Below are 17,891 nucleotides of genomic sequence, written 5' to 3' on the forward strand. Positions count from 1 at the left end.
TAAAAGAAAACAGATTTCGCTATATGTCTCTTCAAAATTGGAATTTGTGAAAGAAGAAATGACATGTTATATTTTATCTTACATGTGTACTTTCAATTTCAATATGGTTCTAAATTTAGATTTAGTTTTCCCATAAATTGCGGACGAAATAGAAGACACCTGTTTATTTTCTGCACATGTAGAAAAAGTTGAAAACTGGGAGTTGAATGACATAATTTTTACTTATTTTAAGATAAATGTTAGAATTTTTAAGTAAATGAGTAATTTTTGGGGCATAATTTTTTTATTTTTTGTTTGTTTTCCGTCTTTGTTCTTCCGACTTGTAAGTGTTGCACTAGAGATTAAATTATTCTCTTGGTATCGTCTGATTTCTTATATGAATATAAGTCATGTCCTTAAATTTTCAATTGCACAAAATACGAACATTTCAACGTCTTTTTGATTAAACAATTAAATTCACACGTCTTTAATTAATTATTTGTAACCTATTATAAAACTTTACGTTGAGTACTGTGTTTTTCGTTCAAGACTACGGCTTTTTAAAACGATATTGTTGGGTCAATTCAGGTTTCATTTTAATTAATTTGATATCAATAGAAGAAAATTTGTTACATGTTTATTTGTTTATTTGTTTATAATTTTGTTGTGAGGCGTTTTTTCTTTCTGTTGATATCATAAACACGAAATGCCTTCTCCTACGCGTCTAAAACAAAAAACAAAACAGTGTTTTTAAGTCAGGCTGCACACAGAACAACGTACAGAATGCTGTGATTTCTAATTGGAGTTATTTAGATAATTTCTATGAGGTTTAAGACAGCACAGGTGTGCTTGTTGGATTCATTATAGACCGCAGAAAGTAGTTTCTCTTTCGTGTGTCCTTTCTTGGAGTAAGGGAGATAACTTGCGTAACTAACGACGAACGTTTTTAATCCCGTATTCCGCTAGAGGCGTGCAATTACGTACACTTCGCCTTAAGTTGAAAATATTAAAAGTTTTATCTTTCAATAAAAACAGTCTACTGAGCAATAGATAACTGACAAAATAATCGTCATAAATTTTTGATTTATTGTATTGCACAAACTTGTGTGTCTCTTATCATCATACATAATTCCTAAAATCATTCAAAAGACAAAACAAATTATTTTTTTAGTTCTGGTATGTAACAAATGAAAGAAAAATAAATACATTTCTTTCTACTGTCCAACAATATTTTTCTGTGTAACCATCCAGCATCCACAACCTTATATCACATATATAACAGATGAAATTACAGGCTATCTTCAGTTATTTTAAAACATGTTGAAACTATCGTCCTTGCATTTTTTATTAGCAATTTTCTGCTTGATTATAACTTCGAATAAAAATATAGGTGAATTTGCAATTTGGTAATAAAGGGGTATTTATGTGTGTAAATTTGTATTGAAATATTTTCTCAGGTAAAATTATTCAAGCAAGAAACAAAGGCACTAATATAATGTGTAAATTTTTATACTATCAGATACTTTATTAATTACAAGTAGTACTGCAATGAGTTTTTTTTGATAACTTTGACCATGCTTATATTAAAATACCTTTACCCTATATCATTTGGGCAAAATATTTTTTCAAGATTCAATTTAAAATTCATGTCATCAAACCAATTAACTGGTGATTTTATTTATTTTATATTGAGACATCAATGCATTTGTCTAATACCACATATTTTCCTCTAAAGGAAATGAGGGTTATTATAGCTCTTTGATGAAGAAAAAATTGTAAGAAAGCTAGTGCAATATATTTAAAATATTCTTACTATCAAATTAATTAACTTTCTTTTTTTTCCTCAAAAGGTTTAAATAAAAGAACTATAAACATGACAGTACCCAAATTGCACATATTTTGACATTTTTTTCACATAGTATGTTTTTTTTTATGATCCAAACAAAAGTTTCCATTCTGTGTTTATTTTGTAGATGTATATCCTTGTGTACTATATAGGTACACCAATTTAATTTTGAACCCGTATTGAATCATAGATTATGGGTCTGAACAAACCTTCAAACGATCCAGGATAACAGATATTATGTTCCATTTCTCCAAATAAAAAACAATCTAACATACCTCCATGCTTACTATCCATTTTATAAGAAATGGATGCTTGTAACATATTTAGTTTGCTCATTTTTAAAAGATGACTTTTTGAGAATAATGCGTGACGACTGTCTAGTAGATTTACATTTTCTAGTGAACGCTTCATCTGTTGATATTTGCTTTGAAAGTTTTTCTTTACATTTAAATATATTCAGCTATGTTGAAAGACGTGTATTATATATAATGCACGTCAAATCATAAAAATACCATGTGATAACTTGTAACATTTCCACAGCTTTTTTTGTTGAATAGGTGCAATTTGGGTATTGTGATGTTGGTCTAGGGATACTAGTTTATACCATTTTGACTTAAAATCATCCATCATAATGACACTTTATATAAGTAATTTGTTCTTAACAATGTCTTCAAGGGTTATTAAACTATCTGAGTGTTTCAGTGATAATTTTGGGAAATTTTTTGACTACATGATAAAGGAAGATAACCGTGGTTGTGCATAACATCCCAATAGACTATTTTCATATTGTCAACTTTTGATTCTGGATTATATAATTTTTCCACCTGTTACCTTGTCGGTGGTAATACAAATTTCTGAGTCAAAAGTTGCTAATATGAAAATTGTCTATGACATATTGATTTTTCTCTTTTAATTACACATTGGTATAAAAAAATTCCTGTAACTAAATATTTAAAATATAAGTTTACAATCCACAAAGCAGTAATAAATTGTTAAATAAAACAATGTCCACTGGTATTGTGAAAGAGTACACCAAAGTTATAAAAGGAAAAAAATATGTGAATTAGAATCAGAATATTTAAAAATTGCAAATCATCATTATACAAAATCTTTTTATACAATTTTTGGAATATATACCAATAAAGAGATATCATATGATTGCAAACAGTTTATATTATAATTAACTTCTGCTTATAGAGTATCTGTTTATTTTCCTATCTATATATGCATCTAGAAAGTCGATCAACACATCAGAAATACATTTGCATTTTGCACTATGATCCTAGGGGTGCTTTAGCCAAGTTAAATAAACATGAGTTCAACTTTTGGTCATATTCACATGAGTTTGAATGAAAAACATTTTATTTTGATGTCTATTAAAACACGTACCAGCTACAACTGAAGAAATATTACTAACTTGTGTACCTGGTAATCATATTCAAGTAGATAATTATAAATATCTGAAAAACATAAGATAATAAATATAAAATATAGGGAATAAAAAAAAAAAAAAAAATTACTGAAAGTTTAAGAAGTTACAAAAAGTTAAACATATTAGGTTAATATAAACTATAACCATTTGCTAATCAAATATAATATTACTTCAACTAGAAGAAATATTACAAGACTAGAGGTACATAATCCCCACCCCTTAAATATGAGTTATAAAGGTAAGTAACTCCAAAAAAATGTACTGGACATATAACTATGAAACGCACATGTCAGCATTGATAGTTTGTAGATGAAAGGAATGACTGATTATATATATATAATTAACCTCAGTTTTGTATGACTCTTTCTTACTTTCCAAGGGATTGTTAATTGACAAAATTTCATTCCCTATGGTTTGCTATACTGTACCTTTGACAAATGAACCAATGAACACATTGATATCCAAATGGCTATGTTCCATCTAGAATTATATAGTGCTGAAAGGGTTAAAACCAAGAACGAATACAGGTAGCACTACAACTTGAAATTAAAAATATTTTTTTGAAAAAAATGAATCTTGCATACATGCTTTACATGAACATTGTATAGTTTCATCTACTATTCAGAATTGTATGACATAAAAGTGGGTTGATCAAGGACAGGTTTTGGAACATAATTCATTCTTCTTCCTTGACGAAGAAATGCTTCTATTTCTGAGTTCTTTTGTGTTTTATCCAAAAGGTCTTCTATTGTCTCTTCTCTTATATCACGTGACATCTTTCTACGAAATGTTGATGATTGGCCATATGATGATGAGCTTTGTTTTGGTCGATATTGCAACCTTGGCAATGTTGGTGGCATATCATCATCTCTTTGGCAAATGTTTACCTCACAATAGTCTAGTAAATTTTCCAACATTTCAAGTTTTGTTGGAGCATAAAACTTTCGTCTAGCAATTTCTAAACATGAAGATAAAAAACCCTGGAAACAGAGACCTATAAAAAAGGGAAAACTTTTTAAGCTGATAATACAATTAAAACTTTATCTAATTTATTCTTTGACAGTCAATTCAGAAACATATCTAGTCATATATTCAAAGAATGTAATGCTGACAGAATTAATGGCATATTTACTGAAATCTCTTACCACTCTGGAACTAAAAATACCACAACAAAAGAATATACAAATTATGAGCTGCTCAAACATCTGTCATATACCGTGGATTTACCATTATTCGTTGGATACCAATTTGTGTGGATATCATGGGTACGAGTGAACCACGAATTGAAAAGTACAATAAATAACAAATTTTCTATAAGGTTATCTGCACATTTTTACAAAACCACAAAATCAAATATTCACCAAATGGCATGTTTTCCTCAATCCACGAAAATTGGAACACACATAAATAAATGAATTCACAGTAATTAACATTTGTAACATTTTCTTATTTTACAGTATAATCATCATAACATAATTAATATATAATGTCTTTAAATAAAATCTTACTTGAAATACTGAAAACTCACCTTCTGATTTAACAAGAAAGAAGTATACTGGTAGACACCAAACCTTGACAAAAACCTACCTATATATAGTATGTCTTTTTTATCTTTATGTGAAACAATTTGTCTTCTAAAATTTTTGTCAAAGAAAACACTATATAGTGTATCTGTTTTTATAATTTTATTCCTAAAATTTTTCTTTGCATAGATCTCTACACCAACTGTGTTTAATTGTGGCTATCACCTTGGAGTAAGATTTTCAGTAAAATAAAGCAAATTAAAATGATGACAAGCAAAGTCATACCAAGTTTCAATACTTCTATTTAATGTTAAATGTGTAAGAGATATCCAAATTCATATTTTTTAAATCTAAAATAATTCTCTTATTGAAAGAATTTTCTTCACAAAAAAAATTGAAATTGCATAAATAATACAATTTCTTAGATATGGTAATTTTTGTCAATTTAGATATTCTAACATTTGCTTGTCAAGTCTCCATACTGTAACATCATGAACTGTGAAAACTGTTTAACCTGATGATAAGCTAATATGAGTTAGGTTCTAATTCTAATATTACCAACAATAGTACAAAAGCCAACTGAGTGCCAACCTAAGGAATACTAAGTGTATTGAATCTGAAAACATGCCATACTCAATCTGTCTTTCACTTATTCAAACTGAGTTTTCTTGCAAGTACCTGCAGTGCAAAAAACGCTAGCTTCAACAGTAAAGAACAAGATTGGTAATGGCATTTATTCAAAAACAAGACAATTATTCAGATTCTAATGTAATGGTTTTAATTTATCATTGAAAGATATTTTCTGTGCTTGAATTTAGGTTGTTCATTGAAATTATCAAGATTTGATAAACCTTTTTAAATCAATATTATTGATGTTACCCAATTACCATTCACATTAGAATCTGTACTATAATGTATCAAACATCTTAATATTCTAAGCTATTAAATCCAGTTTGGATTTGTCACTAATCTTGTGATCTGAGCTGAACCTAATTTATTTTACAGAATGATTGTGATACAAAGCATTGATAACCCACCTACTGTCTTCTTTGGCTTATTTTCTGTTAAAATATTACAAATGTAAATCAAATATAATGTCATTTCTTAATAATTTCTTCAATTTTTTTTTAACACATCATCTTCTTCACTTACATTTCATTTTCACATATAATTTTTTACATTTCATTGAGAGTATCAACAGATTTGCCCTTTTGTACCCATGCACCATGTTGCATGGGACATACAAATAGTGAAATACTGGGTGTCTGTCTGTTCCTCTGTCAGGTTTTGTAAGCACTTTAATGTGAACCATTCTCATCAGATTTTATATCAAAGGTTTATATTAGCAATATTTTGATAACATTCTAAAATCAATGCAAAACAATTATTTTTAAGGAGTTATGTCCTTTGGAAATGTAAATTAAATGGAAAATTACATTGTTAGCACTCTCAAGTATATATTTATGATAGGATTTTTATGTAATTTATATGGAATCGCTGATGTCAGGGAAAAGTTTGAAAATCAGCTAATTTCAATTATTTGCACATGAGTTATGTCCCTTGAAAATTGCTTTGTAAGTGCTTTCAAATTTACAATTTTGCCAGATATTTATGAAATTTACATCAGCAGAGACATCTATGAAAATCAGTAACAATCCATTATTTTTGAAAGAGATATGTCCCTTAGAAACAAATCTGACACCTACATTTCACATATATTTTTTGTAGGATGGTTATAATTATGTTTATATGGAATGTTTATATCAGCAATGTCTGGGACAAGTTTGAAAATCAGTGCTGATAAATTATTTGCAGAGGAGTTATGTCCCTTGGAAATATAAATTTTGTGGAACATTGCATTGTAACTTCACAGTGCTCACATGTACGATTCTTGACAGATATTTATGAAATTTATATCAAAGGTTATTAATTTCAGCTAGGTCTCACTGGTGAGTTCAATGAGCCAATGCACCTGTTTTAAGGAGTTATGTCCATTTGTCCCTTGGAAATATAGATAATAAGAAAAATGGGATGATAAGTATTCTCAAAACATTTCTCATAGGATTTTTATGAAATTTTTATATCAAAGATTTATAATGACAATGTCAGAGTTAAGTTTGAAAATCAGGGCGGATCAATTATTTTTACACAGGTTACAATAATGTTGGTTTGACATGGTATTTATATTGAACATTGCATTTGAAGCACTCTCACACCTAGATTTCTTGTGAAATCATTTTAAAATTTAATTATAGGCTATTATCAGCAAGGTCTCTAAAAAGTGCCCACTAAGTAATTTTACTGGAGTTGTATCCCATGGTAACATTGAAAATAATATGGTAAGAATGTCAGGCTTACTTTTCTTGTAAGATATTTATTATTTATAAGAAAAAAAGAATATAAAAGATATGTGCAACACAGGTGACTTTGGAACACTCTTTTATTATCATATAGAAATTATCAAAAAATAATGAAAATTTTTATTCATTCTTTTTGGTTGAACCATTTAAGATTTGTGTATTCAAGGATATACCATGTATACGATTTTGTTGATTTGAAAATTCTGCATTCAAGCCTTTGTATGTTGAACATTTAAGTTAAGTGGTTTTCCTTTACCCTCTTAATCCACTAAACAAGATTGCACACACTGAAATGTCTTGCCTTCTTTACTAATCATTGTTACAACTGTCACATAAACTTAACATTAACCAAGAAAACAAATCATTGACCAATGAACCAAGAAAATGAGGTCATGGTCAGATGAAACATGCCAGGCAGACATATACAGCTAACAATCCTTCCATACAACAAATATAGTTGACCTATTGCTTTAAGTTTAAGAAAAACAGACCAAAACACAAAAACTAAACACAGACCAATGTACCATAAAATAAGGTCAAGGTCAAATAAAACAAACACCACTGACATACAGATCATAAGATATTTCCATTCACCAAGTATAGTTGACCTATTGCATATAGTATTAGAAAAAATAGACTGAAATGCAAGAACTTAACTTTGACCATTGAACCATGAAAATGAAGTCAAGGTCAGATGACACCTGATAGCTAGACATGTACATCCTACAATACACCAAATATAGTAGACCTATTGCATACATTTTAAGAAAACAGACCAAAACAAAAAAACCTAATTAGAACCACTGAACCATGAAAATGAGGTCAAGGTCAGATGACACCTGCCAGTTCGACATGTACACCTTACAGTCCTTCCACACACCCAATAAACTAGACCTATTGCTTATAGTATCTGAGATATGGACTTCACCACCAAAACTTAACCTTGTTCACTGATTCATGAAATGAGGTCGAGGTCAAGTGAAAACTGTCTCACAGAAATGAGGACCTTGCAAGGTACGCACATACCAAATATAGTTATCCTATTACTTATAATAAGAGAGAATTTAGCATTACAAAAAATCTTAACATTTTTTCAAGTAGACACTGAACCATGAAAATGAGGTCAAGGACATTGAACATGTGACTGATGGAAACTTCGTAACATGAGGCATCTTTATACAAAGTATGAAGCATCCAGGTCTTCCACCTTCTAAAATATAAAGCTTCTAAGAATTTAGCAAAGGCTGCTGCCGCCAGATTACTATCCCTATGTTGAGCTTTCTGAGACAAAAGTCTCAGGCTCAACAAAAATGGTACCCCATGAATAACAATGAATCCCAAGTATATGATATATTACATAGCAAGATAAAAAAAAAAACTTTTTTAAACACAAGTCCAATGTATTTGTTTCATTTTATATCTAGCATTTCTGATATCATAAGATGAGGAGTAAAATACATACCAGAAGTTCTCTCTGGATTCATATGATCAAATTTTCTCTGCATATCTATATACATAATATCTATGGAGGCATTGGTCATTCCTCTTCTATTCAGTCTACATTTTCTGTAACATTAGAGAACTAAGTCAATAACTTTACTCATTGTCACCTATTTAGATCATGTTTTAAAGGTTTAGGATTGCTTAAAATTCATGTTATCTTGATTTCACTATGATATTACACAAACCTTGTCTATGTTAGTCAATAAAGAATTATAAATTTTAACTCCAAATTGAAAAGGATCATAATTCTAGAAACTATAATGCATTATGGATATCATTTTCAAAAGAGTATACAAAACTTTGCAGCATACAGTTTGCAAATTCAAATGGGTATTTGACCAATAATGTGATTTTTTCCCCTTTTTGTGTATGAACAATGCAATTACCCACAACTATTAGATTCAGAAAACAACAAAATATGCAAGAGACCAGCTCATCAGCATCATTTCTTCCAAACCTTTGACATGTTAGTAAATTTGAGTGATAATCATGATAATTGTTTTACCTGGCAAATGTTCTGAAACCTGTTGGACCTATCCTGAGTGACCCTCTTACTCCTAAACAAAATCTGAATAACTCAGCTACTCTTTCTAATAATCTCAACCTCTCAAATTCATCATCATATATGGCAGGATAAATATGTTTTAAACACGACTCTCTACGGGATGTTGGACTGTCATGATCATGATCATCTTCATGTGAATCCTCTTCATGGTTTGTGTCATCGTCATGTGACTCCGACATTTCAGAATCCAACTCCATTTTAGGCATGTCAACCTCACTAAGGTCTTTGGCAGCATCTCTAGACGTTGCTGATTCCTGGTCTCTGGAATCTATTAATTATAATAATGATATATTGTAAATTCTGTAAGTATTGCATGCATTTATTATTAGGATTTTGTCATTTTAGACTAGATAATGCTGATTCCTGGGTCTCTGGAATTTAAAAAAAAATTATAATAATGATATATTGGCAAATATGATATCTTATTCAAAATATGATCTCCCTTTTTTAACCTCAATTAGCTTCTTCTAGGCATTATTTACTGATCTATTGAAATATAAAATCAGAAACAATTTCAAACTAGATAGGAGTACATTGCATCAATTAGCAATTCATCTTAAGACATAAAAAAGTTGAATATAGTTAATTTCAATTCTATTTTAAACTTTAATAGACATCATTAGATACTCTGTTATAAGTTGTTTTACAAGCGTTACTATCAAACAAAGAAATAAAACTCCGTAATGTATTAGAAAGGTATTTTTCAAGCTGAGCTTTTTCACTGAAACCCACCCCACACAAAAGATTCAATTTATTTTGAGTTTTTAGCAAAGGTCAGTACCAAATGGTTTAGTGCACCTCTTTTTCTATTCATTTAAATTATTTTAGAATTAAAAAGAAACTTTGCAAATGTACTTCCTACTAGCTAGCTTTAACCTTATAACTAGCTTCACTGTAATAAATATCTGAAAAACTTAAACACTAGTCAATAAATGAAGATTCCTTAATCACCCCTTTGGCTTATATACATATTTTATATTCTTTTCAACCTGGTCCATTCCACATTTGAATGAGTTGGGCTTTATATTGATCAAATGTAATAAAAAGTCTTAGTTGCATGATTTTTTTATTAGTTGTTAGTGGCTTTGAACTAGCTGTCAAATAACTGCGAGTACTCTCAGATCTGTTCATTGTGTCTTTTTGTGTCGGGATGTATAAGTACCGGGCCACGTCCACTTGTATTTTTGTCCATCTGATGAGTTAAGCCTTTTTCAACTGATTTTTATAGTTTGTTCTTATGTTGTACTGTTATACCACTGTCCCAGGTTAGGGGGAGGGTTGGGATCCCGCTTACATGTTTTACCCCGCCACATTATTTATGTATGTGCCTGTCCCAAGTCAGGAGCCTGTAATTCAGTGGTTGTCGTTTGTTTATGTGTTACATATTTGTTTTTCGTTCATATTTTTTACATAAATAAGGTCGTTAGTTTTCTGGTTTGAATTGTTTTACATTATCTTATTGGGGCCTTTTATAGCTCACTATGCGGTATGGGCTTTGCTCATTGTTGAAGGCCGTACGGTGACCTATAGTTGTTAATGTCTGTGTCATTTTGGTCTTTTGTGGATAGTTGTCTCATTGGCAATCATACCACAACTTCTTTTTTATATTAAAAAGTAAGGTTTGATAGTGAGTTGTTCTGCATTTTAAAAATAGTATACAGGTAAGTAACAGCTTTGTTGGGCTATTGATTCTGAATTTATAACAACCCAGTAATAAATACTTTTTAAATTGTCTACTAACCATTGTAGTGATCCAGATGCATCTCAGACATTTGTTTTGTGACATCAATTTCTCTTTTTGATGCATCAGGTTCATCAGCATTTATGATCAGAATATGAGTTCTCTGTCTTTGAAGAGGTTCTGATTTAAACCTTGGACGTTTCCCACTTCGACATGACTCCCTTTGTTCCTGCTGCAATCTTTTTAATCTCCTTTTTCGTCTTCGACTACAATTCAGATAGATAAAAACAAGTGTATAACTCACTTGGCATTTTATTTCTTAAAATTAATAAATTAATTAATTATTGTAGTTTCAAGCAAAATGAAAAGTGTTTACTCATTATGCTTTGACCATATTGAAGACTGTGTTTTGAAACAGTTTAAATTCATTTGGTCATTGTAAAAATATATAAATTATGATAAAACAAATATTTTCTGAAACTTTTCAATTTCATTAACTTCAAATGAATTTATATAGAAATAAGGAATTATTTATAACATATTCACATGCTCACATATTACTTAATTTTGAAAAAGAAAGTATTTTAGAAATAATTAAGGAACTGGATAAATCAAAGTCTATTCTGAATTTCACCTTTTCCTAAAGCATTGGCTTCATGGAGATTTAAAATGGACAGAGAGACTACAATATTTCTTTTTGCACATGAAATGATAAACTCACCAATATTTAAGCTTTTCTTTTGGTACAACCAACATCATAGTATCTCTGACCAAAGGCCTCTTGATTTCCTCATCTGTAGGACTAGCAACATATTCAACTATTCCAGGAGCCACTTCCTGCTCACATTCAATACTCAGACTTGGTCCAGAATTCACTTCTAATAACATAGGCTTCAGGTCATCCATCAATATGATGTCAAAACCAAGAATCTATATATAATACAAGTTAATTCAAAATATTAAATTCATTTGTAGACTGTATTTGTTCAGTAAAATTCCATAGAATATGACAAAACTGTACATTGCATAGACAAAATAATAGAACAACAGTTGAATTTCAATACTCTAACATCATTTCTCTATAGAACATTTGAGATGATGATTTTTTAGTTTCGGAAATAAAGCATAGCATAAGCAAGTCTATCAAATGTTTACATCCAACATCTCATTTATGATAATTTTGCAGTTAAAATATCTATAAATAATGTACATATAAATGAGGTTAGAATTTTCAGTCTTTGTTTTAACTTTTAAAATATATATACTTTACATAAAATTAATTTCTTTTTTTAGTACATTTTGAAAGGGACTGATGTATATATCTATGTTCGAAACTATTTATGAATATACTTTTTTAAATCAATTACGACTGATAAATTATTTTTTTTCAGCAGAGACAGAGTAGATAACTGTGTAATATTTGACATTTTCTTGAGAAAAAAAGACTGAACAATGAAGAAAGGTCTATGTATAACTTATATACTTATACTTATTAAGTACAATTTAGTAAGCTAATCAAAATCTATTCATACATATTAAAGCTTACAATGTAGGTCTATCACAGCATACATGTACATGTAATTGGTATGATTATGATAACTGACTAACCCATTTTAAAAACCATTTAAACTGCTATCTTTACAATTTGTGTTTTTACAAACCATAAAACATTTTAATAACATCAGGATAAATATGATAAGATTTAAATATGACATAAAGTATTAGTCTGATTGACATGATATTACAAAGGGCATTTAATAAATAGTACATGATACTATTAACAGGTACAGATAAAAATACTATACTTTAAATTTGTCAACATATAATTAAAGGATTTTTAACTCCATATAATTTACTATATTTGATTTAGAGTTTAAGTGTCTGATTGCTTTCAGCCAATGTTATTGTTTTAATACATGTATTATTTAATATAATTTTAATATACTGCTATACATGTATGTATGATCTTTCCCCCATGAAATTCATGAATGAACCATCAGGACCTCTTTAAACAATACATGTACATATTGATTAATAAAGGTGTTAACCAGATTTATTTTAAATAATATTTCAATCAGATAAGATATTTAGGCTATATAGGCGAACAATACTTAACAACTATAACATCTATATAATCAAAACATGTTAAAAATAGCAATAAATCAAAACTAAGTAAATCATGTTACAGTAACAAATTTATTTGTTGTGTAAATGTGACAATTCTCTAGATATTATATTGGTGCTTTGATCAACTTTATCTGAATTTGAAATTCAAATCTAATTTATAATGAATACTTTTATTCACCACATACAACAAATGTAGTTTTTCATTAAAAGAGCATTGTCACATATATATTAACAAACGTTTTACAAAAATTGACAAAAGTTCTGTAATCTATAAAAAGAATTGCTGAAAATCAAACTAAAAAAAAAATGTACACTTAATAAGAAATACATAGTATGATGTATACATTATCTGTATATAATTATGTAGCAATTCTTTTCAATACATATGCACCCTTCATAACATACATCTATAATACTAAAATTACGAGGTCCAATTTATCAGCCGTCATCACGTAAAAACGACAAATCAAAGAATTAAACTTTATATATAACTAATATAGTACAAAGGTGTAGATTAAAAATTACACCACTCCAGGCCCTTTTGTTTTCCACGTAATTAATATTGCCAATAATTAAGAAGTTCCGGGTCGAGTTCGATACCGATACCAATAGTATATTCACCTGTTACTGATTACCTTATCTGTACGTTCCGCATCTGACAGGCGCACCACCAAACGGTGTATTCAGGATTAATATGCTATATGTATTACACGGGTCATAATCACAGGGTTGACACTACTTAATTGTCAAATTGTTACCTATTGTAGTATTTTAATCAGTTAAACTTTCTAAGATAACAATACGAATCTGTAATACTAAAATTACGAGGTCCAATTTGTCAGCAGTCATCACGTAAAAACGACGAATCAAAAAACTCAACTTTATATATAACTAATATAGTACAAAGGTGTAGATTAAAAATTACACCACTCCAGGCCCTTTTGTTTTCCACGTAATTAATATTGCCAACAATTAAGAAGTTCCGGGTCGAGTCCGATACCGATACCAATAGTATATTCACCTGTTACCGATTACCTTATCTGTACGTTCCGCATCTGACAGGCGCACCACCAAACAGTGTATTCAGGATTAATATGCTATATGTATTACACGGGTCATAATCACAGGGTTGACACTACTTAATTGTCAAATTGTTACCTATTGTAGTATTTTAATCAGTTAGACTTTCTAAGATAACAATACGAATACTAAAAATCTGGACTAAAGTAAGGTGTATAGGTACAGTTTTCAATTTGTTAGCGGGCATGACGTAAAACAGCGAATCAAAGAATTCAATATTTATAACTAATATACAATGCTGTTGATTAAAAAATACTCCATTCCAGGACCTTCTTTTTTCCAAATAATTAATATTATCAATAATTGATAAGTTCCAGTTCGACGGGTTCAAACAGAAAGATTTGAAAGCAGAGAAAACTGTGTATCTTATAATCAGCATGACTTTATCAGATGACAATACTAATACTAAAATAAGGCTTGCGCATAGTTATATACTTTAATTCAGTCAAGGACCCGCGATATACGGGTGTGTTCTAGTGTATACTATTTCTTATCAGCACTACACTTCTAGTGACATAAAAAGTAAAGATAAATCTTTTTCATCAATACTTAAAAGTTAAAAAAGGTTATCTCACCAGTCTGTTAAAAGTCAACTAAAAAGGTTACAGAAAATCAGCAATATGAACCTGACATTTTATAAAAATTCCTAGGTCCAAATAGCCTCATTTACTGTGCACCTTGATTGAAAATAAGAATGTATGTACATAATGTACTTATATAAGTCTGAACATTAATACTGATAAATACCTGAAAACAAGAGAGTTTTGTTTTTCCTGGAGGTATATTAGCTTGATACTCAATCCTCATTGTAGGTAACATAGCAATAACTGTTTTACACACTATTCTTTCTATGGTCTTCCATACTTGGTCCCCATCCTTGCCATTCAGATTGATTTTGCGTAAGACACTGCTTATAGTTCTTTTACTTCCTTCATCACTACGCTCTGATCTGTTAAAAGTTGTACTTCTTTTATTCAATGAGTAATTTGTCAAATGCATAAAAGATTCATGCAAATTTTTGTATGTGGGAGTTTCATACGGAAGAGTTGAAAACCTGGCAAGACCATCTTTGCAGATGTGTATATCCAAAGGTTCTATACTTTTTAACACAACATATACTCTCAAATCAAATTTATATCTGTCTATCAAATAGACGTGACTTAGATATTCCTGTACAACATGGCACTTTCCATTTGGTGATGGTGTATAATCTACTGGATCCCTTATAAGATAAATACCATCTCCCTGAGCACCTGAATCTGGTTTTACAATGTATGTTGGTCTAGGTTTTACTTTTTTTTCTGTCAATTTTCTTACTTCACAAGAAAATTCATGAAACTGTGTAGGCATATACCATGTTCTAGGATAAAAATCATAGTCTGATGGAAACAGTTCTCTCATCTGATCCAAACTTCTAAACAACATCATCTTGCTGCAGATATCTGTCATACCTTTAAAAACAAAGATACTATATAAGACAGACAAATCTTTTGCAATGTAACAAGTGTGGACACAGATGAGTGTGGATAGTATGTTTGGATGTTTGACAGTGTTTTTAAATATGATAAATGTAGTTCTATGATGTTCTTATATGTGTTATTAACTGTGTTGCACAATGACAACCAACCTGAACATTAGGAGTGTTGTTTATTTTATATTTAGTTTAGTTTTTATGTTCAAGACGGGCATGGACGAGACACTAATTGCATTAGTTACCAAATGATTATGATAGAATATGTTCCACATCTTTGATTTTGGATACATTTTATAGCTAGGAGAGCAACACATAATAGGTTCAATTTTTCGTGATTTTTTAAATTGGGAGATGATATCTGAGAACATGATATAAGGAGCCTGTAATTCAGTGGTTGTCGTTTGTTTATGTGTTACATATTCGTTTTTCTTTATTTTTTTGTACATAAATAAGCCTGTTATTTTTCTCCTTTGAATTGTTTTACATTGTCATTTCGAGACCTTTTAAAGCTGACTATGCTGTATTAGCTTTGCTCATTGTTGAGGGTTGTGCGGTTACCTGTAATTGTTAATTTCTATGTCATTTTGGTCTGTTGTGGAGAATTGTCTCATTGGCAATCATATCACATCTTTTTTTTATATGTATTTGCTAACTATTTGTATGGTTCTATTTATATATCTTTGTGGTGGCTTGTTTGCAATGTAATTATATATATGTAATCTTAAATAATTCATTCATATATATATATATATCCACATGTATCGATAAATCGTCAAAATAAGGAATTTCTAATTATAGTTCTTATAATAAGCACATTTTCTAAGATTTTGCAAATTATTTGAAGGACAAAAAAGACAAATTTACAACAGATACTTAAGGTTAATTTTTCAGGGAGCTATTAACAAGTTGCACGCTTTTGGTTCAACTTTATTTTTAGATAGCATAAAATTAACATTACCTGATACATTTGTATTAACCAACAGGAAAATGAAAATATGACAAATTGGATGGCCAAGAGAATGCCTTTTTCAAAAGAAATTGAATTGGAATTTAAAAAACAAAAAATAACTCTTCTGGCAAATTTATAAGGGATAAAAAATAAAAAGGCAGATCATTCCAAAAGTGTAGTTCTTTTATATTTCATTATTGAAAATAGAATCTCTTTGTGCAATCACAATATAGTATTACTTTTTCCCTTCATATTTTAAAATTATCATGTACATTATAATCTACAAATGTACCTCTGATTTCTAGACTAACTAATTCTAATTACATGTATACCTGGAAATTTATTAACTTTTCCCCCATATAGGTCTGGATTTTCTTCATAGCTAACAGCATGCCAATGTATATCACAATGCTCTTTTCTACCAAAAGGGAACTGAAAAAAAAAATAGATGTTACCATTTACATGCAAATTTTGGTCCATAAAAAGACCCCTTATTCCTTTTCAAAAGAAAACTGCATTTTCAGCTATAAACCTTATAAATTGACAAAAGTGTTCAAGGTCTTAATGCAAGTTTAAAATGAATAATTGACAGACTTCTTAACATATGATGTAAATAACTTTTGAAATCCTACTAGAATAAAATTTTGTTATTTTCATATACATGGCCATGCATTACAATCATGGACTGGTCCTAATTATAACATGATCCATAGGATTAAGCTTCATTTTTTTTTTTGCAAATGTACATTGATATTTAAAAAGTGATGATTACTGATGTAAAAGAACATTACATGTACCTCTTTCATCCCAAGTTCCTTGATACACATTCTGACCACATCACAATTTGATATGGCTCTTGATGTGTCCACAGTTATCATTTGTTTAGCAAGAAACCTAGTCTCAACTGCCCGTAATCGTTCTTTTCTCATATGAACTTCCCTTTTGTGTCGATTATGCAAGTCTCTTCTAAAATCTGTCAACTTAAAATTGTTGGGTTCTGGTTTTTTAAATGAATCCATATTAAAATTCTTTGTGTGCATAGACATAATAATATCTTGAGAACTTTTGATTAAAGTAGGTAAACAGTAAAATGAAATAAAGTTGTATGATAGTGATGGCTAACTGTCCTATTTTTTTTTTTTTTTTTCTTTTTTAATTCTTTGAAGTACAGTTCTACAATTATTACTATAATTAACGCATCAATCAACCATTTTCATACAGGAAAGTCATTTCTATATTATTAATCTTCTAGTAATGTACGAGAAAAACATAACTGTAGCGTTTGAACAGCTAAAATATTCTCAATAATTGCACATTTTTGGATCCACCATTTGTTTTCGCTGACAACCAGTGCCCGCACTTCCTGTTGGTC

General features: G+C 29.7%; 1 protein-coding gene across 2 annotated transcripts; it reads right to left on the reverse strand.

Annotated features, from left to right (window-relative positions):
- Positions 1-3,081: 3,081 nt before the first annotated feature.
- On the reverse strand, positions 3,082-17,891 carry LOC139512651 (tubulin polyglutamylase TTLL11-like). Of its 2 annotated transcripts, XM_071300424.1 has the most exons (9): positions 17,317-17,891; positions 16,852-16,951; positions 14,844-15,547; positions 11,611-11,819; positions 10,950-11,155; positions 9,149-9,476; positions 8,603-8,706; positions 5,818-5,841; positions 3,082-4,251 (listed from the first exon to the last, which is right to left on the reverse strand). In XM_071300424.1, the coding sequence occupies exons 1-9, from the start codon at positions 17,563-17,565 to the stop codon at positions 3,875-3,877; spliced, it is 2,301 nt and encodes a 766-aa protein (XP_071156525.1). In that variant the 5' UTR covers positions 17,566-17,891; the 3' UTR covers positions 3,082-3,874. The 2 variants fall into 2 exon arrangements, with proteins under 2 accessions (XP_071156525.1, XP_071156526.1); XM_071300425.1 differs by lacking the exon at positions 5,818-5,841 and having other exon boundaries at positions 17,317-17,890.

Source organism: Mytilus edulis, chromosome 2, assembly GCF_963676685.1.
Source record: "Mytilus edulis chromosome 2, xbMytEdul2.2, whole genome shotgun sequence".
NCBI classification, from domain to species: Eukaryota; Metazoa; Mollusca; class Bivalvia; order Mytilida; family Mytilidae; genus Mytilus; species Mytilus edulis.

Excerpts from the sequence above, each read along its gene's own strand:
- LOC139512651 (XM_071300424.1), bottom strand. The coding sequence starts at position 17,565 with ATGTCTATGCACACAAAGAATTTTAATATGGATTCATTTAAAAAACCA. Across the intron at positions 16,952-17,316 it reads AGGAACTTGGGATGAAAGAG|TTCCCTTTTGGTAGAAAAGA; the intron begins GTACATGTAATG and ends TTTTTTTTTCAG. Across the intron at positions 15,548-16,851 it reads AAAAGTTAATAAATTTCCAG|GTATGACAGATATCTGCAGC; the intron begins GTATACATGTAA and ends TTGTTTTTAAAG.